Source organism: Tupaia chinensis, unplaced genomic scaffold, assembly GCF_000334495.1.
Source record: "Tupaia chinensis unplaced genomic scaffold, TupChi_1.0 Scaffold000133_1, whole genome shotgun sequence".
Classification (NCBI taxonomy): Eukaryota; Metazoa; Chordata; class Mammalia; order Scandentia; family Tupaiidae; genus Tupaia; species Tupaia belangeri.
The window spans coordinates 260404-274330 of record NW_006159602.1 but is presented as its reverse complement, the minus strand read 5'-3'; the positions used below and the strand labels follow the sequence as shown (position 1 = coordinate 274330).

Here is a 13927-nt window from a genome sequence, read left to right as displayed (position 1 = left end):
CCCTATAGCAAAAACCTCTCAAAAAAAAAAAAAAAAAAAAGAATTAACAGACCTGTCCAAAATTATTAAATTACTTGGTAGTAGTGTTAGAGCTAAAACATACTTTTCCTGATTAAGTCCTGTACTCTTCTCAGTGTACAATAGCCTGTTTTAAAAACATAATTATTTAAGGGGACCAGCAGATAGCATGACGATTATGTCTCTGGACTCCCATGTAGTAGACCCTGGTTCAAGTCCCAGACCCAATGGCTTAAAACTCATGCCAGGTGCCCAACATCTCAAGAGTAGAATGGAAGAGAAGGGATTTGGCATGGCCATTCCCCCTGGGGGGGGTGATTTCTTGCTTTCTGTCTATCTCTGTCTCTCCAGCAAGCACATACGCCCCATGGCAAAAAAAAAAAAAAAAAAAAAAAAAAACTTTCTCTAAAAAAAATTATTTAAAAAGACTTTTTAAGCCAATCAAAAACATTTTAAAACAAAACTTTAACCACAGATAGCATGCTTTAGATTTCAGAGTACTTCAAATTTTATATAAATATTTGCTCAGAAACAAATCAATGTGAAAAAAAAAGAATCAAATCAATTTGCATGACTTAAAAAATCATTACAGCAGTATTACTATCATAAATAGGCCTTTTAAGTTTTTACTGAAAGAATAATTCATTACACTTTTTCTAAATCAAAGAAATAGAATATAATTTATCAAAATATATATTGAGTGAAAAAACTATGTAAGTTTCTCTCAATATACAGAAATTTTAAATTAAAAAGTTGTCAATAATGTGAAATTCTGTTCATTTACCTGTTTTTTTCTTTTTTTATTGGCCAGAAGGTGTATGTTCTTGCTAGAGAGAGAGAGGGGGGGAGAGGGAAAAAGCACCCCTCCCCCATGGGGCATGGTCATGCTGCAGTCCCTTTTCCTCCATTTCCCCATCCTGGGCATCCACACACATGTGCCTTGCATGTTTTTTAAGCCAAAAGGGCCAGAATTCGAGACACACAGTCAGGCATGTGAGATCCAGCTCCCTTAGCTGGTAGACCAGAGGCTGGGCCTAACTACCTATTTTTAAAATCAGTATTGTTATCAACTTAAACACACATTGCCATGATACATGGGAGTGGGAGAATAAGAAAATAATAGATCTAAGGAAGTTGGATTAGGGAAATTAACTTAGGAGAAGAGTGTATTGAAAAATCAAGGGCAATGCAACTTGAGGAAACATATTTAAGAATGAAAAAAGGAATACAGGCAGAAAGGAAGAGTAGAAAGTTTATCAGAAACAGCAATAGTAATACATCTAGTTTTCTGTCATGCAATAACAGGCAAAATCAATATTTTCTTTTGGTGCAGTCACCACTGATGTCTATCTTATTACCCTTAAGATGAAGGACAAAGAAATAAATGATGCCACATATTTAGCGGCATGCCTTGACTCATCTTCGCACTCTGTGGCAAAGAAAATACTTGACAAGCTGGTGACAGGGTAGTAAAAAATTAAATACACTGTGGTTCCCACCATCATTTCTCCTGTTTTACTACTCTTCCTGACCCATTACTAAGAAATGAAAGAATCATACAACTGACAGGAGTAGGGTCTCCCAGACTCCCTACTTTTTCTATTGTCCTGACAGAGAAACATGAAGTACCTTGACTGCTCAGTGACCTAGGCAGTGGCATTTCTCCTGCAGGCTTGAGGCCAAAACAAAGGTCTTGAACATTTTCAGGCAGATAGAAATATTTAGTTGTTGCCCAAAACACTGAAAGAAACTGGCCCTTGCCCTGAGCCAAATTATTATTATTATTATTATTATTATTATTATTAATTATTCTATAGTTTAATTCCACTTCTCCACTAACTTTTTTCTCTTTAGGTTTTTGCTATAGGGCACATGTGCTTGCCAGAGACAGATTGAGAAAGAGAGGGGAAAAGTGAGAAATCACCCCCCAAGGGGATGGCCACACCACATTCCTTCCTTTTCCATTCTCTGTTCAGGATTTGGGCATGCACGCAAACATGCGCAGTGTGATTTTCAAGCTTCTGGGTCTAGGTACTAGAACTGCAGTTGACCACATAGGAATCCTGTACCTTCACCACCATGCCACCTGCTGATTCCCCACTAACTTTGAAGTTTATTTACATCTTTCTTCTATGAGCAAGAGAGAGAGACAGCTCCCTCCAAGGAATCGCCACTCAGCAATCCACTCCTAATTTAAGCCACCCCTGGATTCAGTGTGTGTGTGTGTCCAAGTGCCTCTTCACCTACCCCCTGACACACACACTGTAAGTTTCAAGACAGTCTATTTATGGAAATCTGGAACCCTCCCATTTGGGGCAGTCCCCCAGAGCATCCCAACAAACTGCCCCCTAAATTGCTTAAACTCTCATATAAACTCCATACCCTGATGCCCTCATTTTATACATACCTTAGTAGAGTGTCTCTTTCTTTGCTGTTCATCTGAGGATACACTACAGTACTCTGGGTTTGGTTTTTTTGGAGAGGTTTTTGCTATAGGGCATGTGCACTTGCCAGAAAGACAGAGAAAGACAGACAGACAGAAAGTGAGAAATCACCCCCCAGTGGGGATGGCCACGCCACAATCCCTTCTCCTCCATTCTCCTCTTGGGATCTTGGGCACACACACACGCACATGTACCCAGCATTGAGTTTAAGCCACTGGGTCCGGGCCTCGAGCCGTGGTCAACTACATGGGAGTCCACCGACACAGCCATTACGCCAACTGCTGGTCCCTGCACTCTGTAAGTTCCCCTAATAAATGCTTTGGAAGAGTTACCCTAGGTGTTAATGCTTCTTTATAATCCCAACTGACAGGTTAGGATTCCCTTGTGGGAACACTTCTGCCTCTACTTTTATAGCCAGTCCAGGAGCTGACTCAGCTAGATGAAACCAGTGATAGAACAGCAATTGTGCTGCTGCTACCCTATTTCTATTATATATAATCCTTGGCCTTACTAAATAACAAGCAGATTTAAGTATTAGTTCATAATATTTAAATATTTAAATTAACATTTTTTCATTAGAAAATAGCTTGCTCACACTGTGGAAATATTAGTAGTCTGGGATAAAATATACAATCAACATTTTTTTTTAAATTAGTTACTTAATTTTATTTATTCATTCATTTATTTTATTTTGGCCAGAGAGAGACACACAGAGAGAGAGACAGAGGGAAAATGAGAAAGGAAGCCACTAGGTCCAGGACTCCAACCGTGGTCAGCCATGTGGCAGTGCCCAGCACCATAACCACCACGCCACCTGCTGGTCCCAACAATCAGCCTTTTAAATGCAGAATACTGTTCACATAAAATCCAATTTTAAAGTTTACCTATACCTTTCTTTCAATTCTTTTCTTTTTTCTGTGTTTTTGCTCTGTTCGTCTTGAGTTTCTGAAAGATTCTTAGTTTCATAATGTCTTGCGATATGCTAAAATAAAAAACAGAAATGCAAAACAATTACCTGCAAAGCAGTAAATGTTTTATCTTAGTGAATATTATTTTGTTCTTAGAATTGCAATTTATAAGGTGTTTTTTATTTACCTCTATTTATTATTATCATTATTTTCCAATTTGACCAGAGAGAGACAGAGAAAAAGTGAGAAAGCAAGCCACCAGTTCCGAGACCCGAACCCCAGCCAGCCACATGGGAGTCTAGCACCCTTAACCACCACGCTACCTGTCAGCCCCTACAATTTATAGTTTTTGGTAGTATTCATTATATTTTATTGAAAGTTCCTAATATGGAGTCAAGATTAACAATAAATCACACCCCTTTAACTTTTCTTATAACTCCATCGGCAAATGTAAATGTTAATAAATTTTCATCTTTTTAAAAGAAGGCAGTCATAAGCAAAGTAGACACTGATTTCTTACATAGGGACCCAATTACAAATGTATCTCAAAGGAAATGGCATACACTTTCTTCTTATTCCAAGATTATATCAGTTATTTGGTACCTCATAACAATGAATGATAAATATATAATCTTTAATTTTTGCTTTAAGGCATGTACACTCGCCAGAGGGAGAGAGAGGGAAGGCGAGAAATCACCCCCAGGAGGAATGACCTTGCTGTAATTCCTTCTCTTCCATTCTCCTCTTGGGATTTTAGGAACACATGCATGGCTTGATTTTCAAGCCACCAGGTCTAGGACTCAAATCACAGAGTTAGCTATGTGAGATCCAGCTGCCTTAACCTCCATGCCACCTGCTGGCCCTAAACATATCATCTTTAATGAAATTTTCAAAAATTTTAGAAAATTAGGTATTCTATTTTTTTCTCAAAATTTGGAAGTGACTTTGATAGGTTCTCATACCTATTCTTTTTTTTTTTTTTGGAGAGATTTTCGCTATAGGGCGCGTGCGCTCGCCAGACAGAGACAGAGACAGAGAGACAGAAAGCGAGAAATCACCCCTCAGGGGGGATGGTCACGCCACAATCCCTTCTCCTCCATTCTCCTCTCGGGATCTTGGGCATGCACACACACGCGCCCGACGTGAGTTTTAAGCCACTGGGTCCGGGACGCGAACCGTGGTCGACTACGTGGGAGTCCAACGACATAGCCATTACGCCAACTGATGGTTCCCAGTTCTCATACTTATTCAAAAGATGATGCTAACAATGTGTATTCAAGAAAATCTTAAAGGCTAAACTAGTTCTAACCTAGCTCTCTAAAAATTACAAACTATAGTCATATATTTTCTTTTTTAAAAATATCATTTAATTTAATTTATAATAATAATAATTTTTTAAAACTTGACCAGAGAGAGAGAAAGGGAAAGTGAGAAAGCAAGCCCCCAGGTCTGGGACTCAAGAAAATAAGCCATCAGGTCCAGGACATGAACCATGGTCAGCCATGTGGGAGTCCAGTATGCCAACCACCATGCCACCTGCTGGTCCCAGTCATAAATTTTTCAAAATTAAATTATTTGAACTTTACTGTTTTGTTCTTTTTGAAAACACCATTATAGCTCTTTAAATGCCATTGTTTCTGCTATTAAACTCCTGTTCTTTCTTCATCTTTTCTCAGACCACAAGGAAACCTAAACTATTCCCCAAAACTTTGAGTTAAATATATTCAGCACCTAAAATATATTTTGACTCCAAAGTTAATCTGTGGTAAATAAATTTTCATAAGCCTTTCTCCATAATTAAACTCTTTTAGAAATAGCTAAGGCTTTAAACTAACATACCATTTATACATTAATACATATAGTAAAAACATATAACAAAATATATACCTGGTTTAAATAATTAATTTCTATTTCCATTTCATCTACTTCTTTCTTCAGTTCAGATGAACTTTTGGTAAAATTGCTGGCATGTTTAAGAATAGTTTGTGTTTTATTTCGCAGATCAACCCTTTTCATGTTAAGGAACTATGTCATGCAAGTAAATTTTACACTTACATGTACTATATCAGAAACATTATGTAACATTATTTATATGTATGTCCCATATAAGCAATATTAGTATCAGTATCTGAAAACAGAGGTAAAACTAATATAACATTTGACAGACTAACAAAGATTATTTATCATTTATGCTGTATATTGAGCTCAAAGATAACATTTCACTCAAAATCTTTATTAGAACATTTTTTCAATTAAATTATTTCACAGGGTATTTTTAAAGTTTATTTATTTAATGAGATAGGGACAAAACAAGAGAGACAAGAAATGTACAGAGTCTCACACCACAGTCCACTCCCCACTCTCCCTTCCCAGCTATCTCAGCCAGCCAAGATCATGGGCATACATGCCTTGTGCATACAAGTCAACCAGGGATCTGAATCTATGACTTTCCATATGGGCCCACCTTCAATTTAGCAGCATTATTTCCACTGTGCCACTGAGTCAACACAAGGCAGTTTTTTTGCTTTTCCTTTTACTCTTTTACCCATGTTCACTGTGTCACTTGGCATGACTACAAAAACTAATCATCTCAGATCCAAAGTTAATTTATGCTTTTATTAGTATTTGTCTCAAAACCAAAATTTTAAATCCACTCATTTCCCTTTTTCGTGCTGTCATTGTACCCTAGAGATTTCAGAAAAGAGTTAGATCATCCATCTGAATTTTCTTCTTAAAATGGAGCTATACCCTATTTCACAGAGAGAATTTCTCCACTATTATAGACATCCTGCATTGTTATTAGCTAATACAATTTCCTAAAGTACTCCACAATCCATTTAGAATAAATTTTAAATGACAGAATAGTAATAGTGAACAAAAACGCCAGAGAAAATTTATCTGACCTTCTCTATCATGCCTTAAAAATATATTATTTATGGGTCAGCAGGTGGTATGGTAATTAAGGGCACTGGACTCCAACATGGTTGACCTCGGTTCGAGACCTAGACCTGGAAGCCTGCTTTCTCACCCACCCCCTCATTCTGTCCTTCTCTGGTTAAACTAAGTAAATAAATAAAGTTAAATAAAATAATTCTTTAGAAAAATATATATTATTTATATGATAGAGCACAAAATTTCAGGTGAATATGATTTATAAGGCTATGTTATTACCAGAAATAACAATTTAAAATTTTGGATACAGATATTTGAATCCTAACCTCTAATTCTTCTCATATCTATTCAACTCTTTGTTATGCCACCTTACATCTCATCCCATCCCATCCTATGTCAAACTGCCTAAACTCTTGCTATGCCTTTACCATTTACCAACCTCTGCCTTTTCCCACAGACAGGCAGCAAATGAACAACTAAAAACAGAAGAGTCTAAAACCAAAACATGGAGAGAGAAAGCAGCAGAGGAGTTAAAATGATGGTTTAGGATGAAGCACACAGGAAGCAAGGTAGAAAGCAGGGATAAAGACGACTTAGAACAAACAGTAGAGATATAATCTGATAGGAAAGCATATGAAGGATTGTAGAGGTTGAAAGAGGATTAAAGTTTCAAGTTCATCATCAGGGAAGATCTCTCTGACAAATAGGTAAGACTTAGACCAATTAAGAATTACTTAAGCAAGTATTACAATGGTACTGTATTTAAATTGTTTGTTTATATGTCTGTCTTCCCTACTAAATTGTGAGTTCCTTGCAAGGAGTTTTGTATCTTCATCTTCTGTATCTTGCCTGGACAAGATAGTATAGATAGTACCCAACAAATATTTTTTTTAGAATTATTTCATTTTATTTATTACCATTATTCAGTTTGACTAGAGAGAGAGATGAAGAGAAAACACAAAGGGTCCGGGACTTGAACCCTGGTCAGCCACTTGAGAGTCCAGACCTTAACCACCATGCCACTTGCCGGCCCCAGTACCTAATAAATTTTTTTAAAGAATCGTTTATTTTTTATTATCATTATTATTCTTTCATTTGACTAGAGAGAGAGAGAGACAGAAAGAGAGGGAAAGTGAGAAAGCAAACCAGAGGGGCCGGGACTCACAACGTGGTCAGTCATGTGGGAGCCCAGCACCTTAATCACCACACCACCTGCCAGCCCTGGGTAACAAATGAATTTCTATAGTTGAATGAATAATTATAAATTACTACCTTCCATCATAACAAGTAATAATCAATTGCTTGCATCTGACCACATGGACATGAAAACTAGTCCCATACACTCTTTAAACTGACCTTTAAAATATTTGAATTGGGCCAGTCAAGTGTAGTGATTAAGATCGCTGGATCACACACAAATGTGCATGTGAGTTCCAGATCCAGAGGCTTGAAGAACATGCTGAGCATGTATGCATGTGTGCCCAAAATCTCAAAAAGAGAATGAAGAAGGGATTGTGACATGACCTCCCCCCCCCCCCATAGTGGGTGCTTTCTCACTCTCCCTTTCTTTCCCTCTTGCTGGCAAGTGCACATGCCCACAAGCAAAAATTGTTTAATTAAAAATAAAATTAAATATTTGAATTAAATAGAAACAAACCCATGTGACTCTCATCAGGGAAATACAGTAACAAAACACAGAAGTAGTACTTATCTAATAAAAATGACAAACAGAAATACTATTGTGGATACACATGTAATGTCCATTTAATAAGTGATGGAAAGGGAGCTGGCACTGAAAAACAAATCATAGTTTAGATCAATTTATTATATTCTTTTCATTATAAAGACATAATAATTAAGATAATATATAACAAAAATGTTAATACCTAGGAATTCCATTAAAATAGTTTCATTTGTTTTTAATTGTTCAGAATATGTCAACACTCTGTTTTGAATTTCTTCATGTTCTTTTTTCTTCTCATAATATTCATGTGAAAAAGGTGTTTCTGAGTATTTCAGTTGGTACTGCTTCAAAACATCTTTATACTGACACACATAACCATGATACATTTTTCTGTTAAAATTGGAAGAAATTGTGTCTATGTAAGAAGAGTAGATTTGTTTTCACTTTAATACTTCTGGTTAGCTCAGAGAAGTCCTCTACAATAAACACTCACAGAGAAACTTATTTGGACTGCTTTGTTTCAGGCTTATGCTCATAACTTACATGGAAAGATGTTATAAGAAACAATGATATATATTATGTTTTGTGAGGGCAGGTCACTGACAACATTACTACATTGCACAACTTCTCCTTTATGTGGATCCAAAAGAGAAATTTCTCTCAAGCCTTGGGAAAAGACTCCACTAAGCAATTCAACTGGTTTTTTTAAGTAATACCCTGAATCCTAAACTGGTCAAATTTTTTCTTTTTTTTTTGGAGAGGTTTTTCACTATAGGGCACGTGCGCTCGCCAGACAGACAGAGAGAGACAGAGACAGAAAGCGAGAAATCACCCCCCACGGGGGATGGCCACACCGCAATCCCTTTTCCTCCATTCTCCTCTCGGGATCTTGGGCACACACGCACATGCGCCCGGCTAAACTGGTCAAATTTCTACAACGCTTTGACTACTAGGAATCTCAAGCCTGATTTGTGCCTGTATCTAATAGACATGCAGGGCCACATAATATAAATTTCTGACTTCATCAAAGATTTTTGTCTTTCCTTATTATCCTCACTTCCCTGTACGCTTGATTTATTTTTAAAGAATTGTTTAACTTAATTTTATTTATTTATTTTTAATGTTACTAGAGAGGGACAAAGATAGAGAGAGATGTAAAAAGAAAGTGAAAAAGCAAGCTGCCAAGTCTAGGACTCAAACCATGGCCAGCCATGTGGGAGTCCAGCGCCCTTAACCACCATACCACCTGCTGGTCCTGTATCCTTGATTTTTTTTATCTAGTTTTCAAAAAATCATATGGTAGTATTTATTTATTTTTAAAGAATCATTTATTTAACTTTATTATTATTCATTTTTAATTTGACTAGAGAAAGAGAGAAAATGAGAAAGGAAGCCACCAGGTCTAGAACTTGAACCATGGGTTGCCATGTTCCCACATTTAATGAAAACATTAAAATTTTTTTAAATTATGTGAAATTTCAATGCTATATAATGTGCTCATGATCTTTTACTTTGTTTCATTATATTCACTAGTTACATTTACCCAAGACAATGTGATTTGAAACACAGTAAAATAAATCCCCACAACTATTGGTATTTCTCCATTAGAATATAACCAACCCAATCAATTAGCAGTCTGAAAAACAGAAGTTTGATAATAAAATACCCTTCAAAAATCAGTACCCCAAATTTTTAAGAAGTTAATTCTACAGATAACTATTGCCCTAGATGTTTGTCTAACAGTTCATTCATAAAGACCACTAATTGAAGGACTCTGCTGAAATAATGGCTACAAAATAGTTTATATCTAAGGCCATATTTAAACATTTCCAGGCTAAGACAGATCTTGACTAAACAGAGGTAGAACTCCAATAGTACCCAAAGTGTATTAAATACTATATTTACTTTAAAATTTTTTTCTGAGTATAAAATTTCTACATTTTTTAATTAAAATTCTTATAAAGTATATCCTACTAATAATTAATTAATAGAACTCCAAAGTTTAAATCAATATATGTACTGTACTTGTCTTTTTCAATAGTATCTTGATAAATAGTACATTGGTCCTGCATATAATCTTCATGTTTATGAAAAACATCACATGTTGGCTTCCAGCTATGAAAAAAAAAAGTGTATTTATAATTAGCATCTCAGAATGATAAACAGATTAACAAAGGTAACAAAAGAAATGCAATCATTTAAACAGAAATGAATCTTTCTCTTCCGGGAGAAAACAAGTTTATATCAAGGAAAAAAAAAATTTTTTTTTTTGGAGAGGTCTTTGTTATAGGGCACGTGCTCTCGCCAGAAAGAGACAGAGAGACAGAAAGTAAGAAATCATCCCCCAGGGGGATGGCCATGCCACAGTCCCTTCTCCTCCATTCTCCTCTCAGGATCCTGGTCACACATGCACATGCGCCGGCTTGAGTTTAAGCCATCAGATCCGGGACTGGAACCATGGTCGACTACGTGGGAGTCCAGCGACATAGCCATTACAGTTCATTTCTAGTCCCAAGAAAAATATCTTTTCCCAAAGAATTATTTATTTAATTTCATTTATTATTATTATTTAATTTGACCAGAGACAGAGAAGGAAAGTGAGAAAGTAAGCTGCCAGGTCTGGGACTCTAACGGTAGTCAGTCATGTGGGAGTTCAGCTCCTTAACCACCATGTCACCTGCCGGCCCCAAGAAAAATCTTATCTACCACCACCACTACCACCATTTATGAACTCCTATGTCAAATATCAATATGTGTTTCCCTAGCTTACAATGATTCAATTTACAATTTCCTGACTTTATGATAGTGCAAGCTACTATTTGTTTTTTTAAATTGACATTGATTTTGACTTAAAATAATAACTGCATCCTGTTTTCACTTTAAATATGGTTTATAATAAATTACATAAGATATTCCATACCTTATTATAAATGAGGCTTTGGGGGTCAGTAGCCGGCATGTGGTTGAGGTGCTGGACTTCCAACATGGACAACCACGGTTCAAGTCCTGAACCTGGTGGTTGATTTCTCACTCTCCCTTTCTGTCTCTCTCTGGTCAAAATTGAAGAATAATGATAATAAATAAAACAAAAAATAAATCTTAAAAAAAAAAAATAGGCTTTGGCTTAAGATAATATTGCCTAGCTGTAGGCTAATATGTGTTCTGAGCACATTTAAGATGATCTAGGCTAAGCCATAATGTTTAATAGGTAAAGTTATTAAATGTATTTTCAACTTTCAATATTTCCAACTAGTAATGATTTTATTAGGACATATTCTCTCATTATTATGAGAAACCTGTTTTTGCACTGTGACAACAGAAGGAGCAAACATGGCATGACTGGATGTATTGTTATTCCACGTCTATTATATCCTCCATAACATTCCAACATCAGCCTTTCTTTTTTTTCTTCTTTTGGAGAGTTTTGTTTGTTTATTTGTTTGTTTGTTATAGGGTGCATGTGCTCGCCAGAAAGAGAGAGAGAGAGACAGAAAGCGAGAAATCACCCCCCAGGGGGGATGGCCACACCGCAATCCCTTCTCCTCCATTCTCCTCTTGAGATCTTGGGCACGCATGCACACGCACCTGTCGTGAGTTTAAGCCACCGGGTTCGGGACTCAACCGTGGTCGACTACATGGGAGTTTAGCAACATAGCCATTATGCTAACTGCTGGTCCCCCCATCAGCCTTTCTTTTTCACCATTATTATAAGGTCTTGACCAACAAACTCTTTTGGATTAAGGATCTAAAGAGCTAGAATTAGACCTGAAAGAGGCTTTTTTCTTCTTTGACACTTAAAAAGACAGTTTGGGGCCAGCAGGTGGCATGTGGTTAAGGACACTGGACCCTCACATGGCTGACTTTGGTTCGAATCCCAGACCTGGTGGCTTGCTTTCTCACTTTTCCTCTCTGTCCTCTTACTCTGTCCCACTCTGGTCAAATTAAAATAAATAAATAAATAAATAAATAAAGTTAAATAAAATAATTCTTTTAAAAAAATTTTAAAAGACAGATTATTAAACCCTGCTGAGCTATCAATAAAGAAACTAGGTCAAAATGTATTAGAAAATGATATCGTAATAATAAAATGAATATTCATCTTACACATTGGTTATTTTATTACATAAATTGAAAAAATATTGCCAATATGAAAATCTAAAATTAGAATACACTATTGCAGTTTTCATTCTAAGTATTATTCAAATAATTCCTATTTTTTCTAATAATTTAAAATTTTTTTGGAAGCAAAATATATATATATAAAATAACTATCATCTACATTCTCAACATTTAATGCTACTATTGTTTTAATAAATTGTTTCCAGATTTTTCTATAAATATCATAAATCATGAAGTCATCTTTATCACTTACTGAACAGACTTGTACTTAAATATCTGTCTGAATTTCTGATCATTTCCTTAAAAAATATCCTTCAAAATGGAATTAGAAGTTCAAAGGTTATACATAAACAGTCTAAGTATTTAAAAATTTCATAAGAGATACTGAATAGATATTTACTATAATCATTTTGATCTCCTTTTTGGTGTTCTTTTAGACTTTTTCTAGTTATAATATATATACATATACAATTACTAAATTGCATTTATACTATGAATATTGTTTTATAATTTGCTTTGTTCAATTTGCAATCTACTGGTAACATCTTTTCATGTTAGTAAATGTACATCTCTATCATAATTTTATTGGCTATCTAATGTTCATTCATAAGGATATACAAAATTTATCTAACCAATCTTGTAATATTGAACATCAGAGTTGCTTCCAATGTTTTCCTATTAAGTGGTTTAAATAAAACTCAAACATCAACAGAACGAATAACCAGATTTTTAAAGTAAAAGGCAAAGGACCTCAACAGACATTTCTCAAAAAAGATACATATAAACATACAATAAAGGAAAAAAATATTCAGGACCAGCAAGTGGCATGGCGATGGTGGTTAAGGTGCTGGAATTCCCACATGGCCAACAGCAGTCTGAGTCCCAGACCTAGTAGCTTGTTTCTAACTCTCCCTCTGTCTTTCTCTGGCAAAATTCATGTGAAAATAATAATAACAAAAAATAAATAAAATAATTCTTTAAAAAAAAAAACACTCAACATCTCTATTGGAGAAATGCAAATTAAACCACCATGAGACCCGCATCTTTTTAAATGGCTACTATTAAAAAGACAAATAATAAAAAAAATGTTTGCAAAGATATGGAGGAAAAAGAATCCTTGAACACTGTTGATCGGAATATAAATTTAAAAAAATTTTTTTTTGGAGAGATTTTTTCGCTATAGGGCGCATGCGCTCGCCAGACAGAGAGAGAGAGACATAGAGACAGAAAGCGAGAAATCACCCCCCAGGGGAGATGGTCACGCTGCAATCCCTTCTCCTCCACTCTCCTCTCAGGATCTTGGGCATGCACACACATGCGCCCAGCATGAGTTTCAAGCCACCGGGTCCGGGACGCGAACTGCGGTCAACTACCTGGGAGTTCAGTGACATAGCCATTACGCTAACTGCTGGTTCCCGATAGGAATATAAATTTGTACAGCCATTTTGGAAATAGTATGGAGGGTCCTTAAATAATTAAAAACTGAATTACCATATGATCTGGCCATCCCAGTTGTGGGTACATAACCAAAACAACTGAACTAAGTATGTCAAAGAGATAGCTACACTCCCAAGTCTATTTACTTCAGCCTTATCTGCAATAGTCAAGGTGTGGAATCAACTCAATGTTCATCAACAAATTAATGAACAAAGAAAATGTCAGGTACACACAGACACAATGTGTCAATAAGAAAATACTGTCATTCATGACAACACAAATGGAACTGTAGGACATTATGCTAAAATATGTGAAATAAGCTAGGCACAGAAAAGAAAATATAGGCTGAACAACCCCAATGTGAACATCTGAAATCCAAAATATATGTATATATGAGTATACACACACACACCCACCCACCCACC

The 13927-nt window shown here is 35.9% G+C and overlaps 1 protein-coding gene across 1 annotated transcript in view; it reads right to left on the bottom strand.

Annotated features, from left to right (window-relative positions):
• The window catches only part of CUNH14orf39 (chromosome unknown C14orf39 homolog), a 62694-nt gene that overhangs the window by 25726 nt on the left and 23041 nt on the right, over positions 1-13927 (bottom strand). Inside the window, exons 5-9 of the mRNA XM_006144813.1 lie at positions 9972-10061; positions 8149-8336; positions 8012-8054; positions 5258-5378; positions 3353-3444 (exon numbers count right to left, since the gene is read on the bottom strand). Of these exons, the coding sequence (XP_006144875.1) occupies positions 3353-3444; positions 5258-5378; positions 8012-8054; positions 8149-8336; positions 9972-10061 (534 nt within the window). The remainder of the gene's footprint in view (positions 1-3352; positions 3445-5257; positions 5379-8011; positions 8055-8148; positions 8337-9971; positions 10062-13927) is intronic.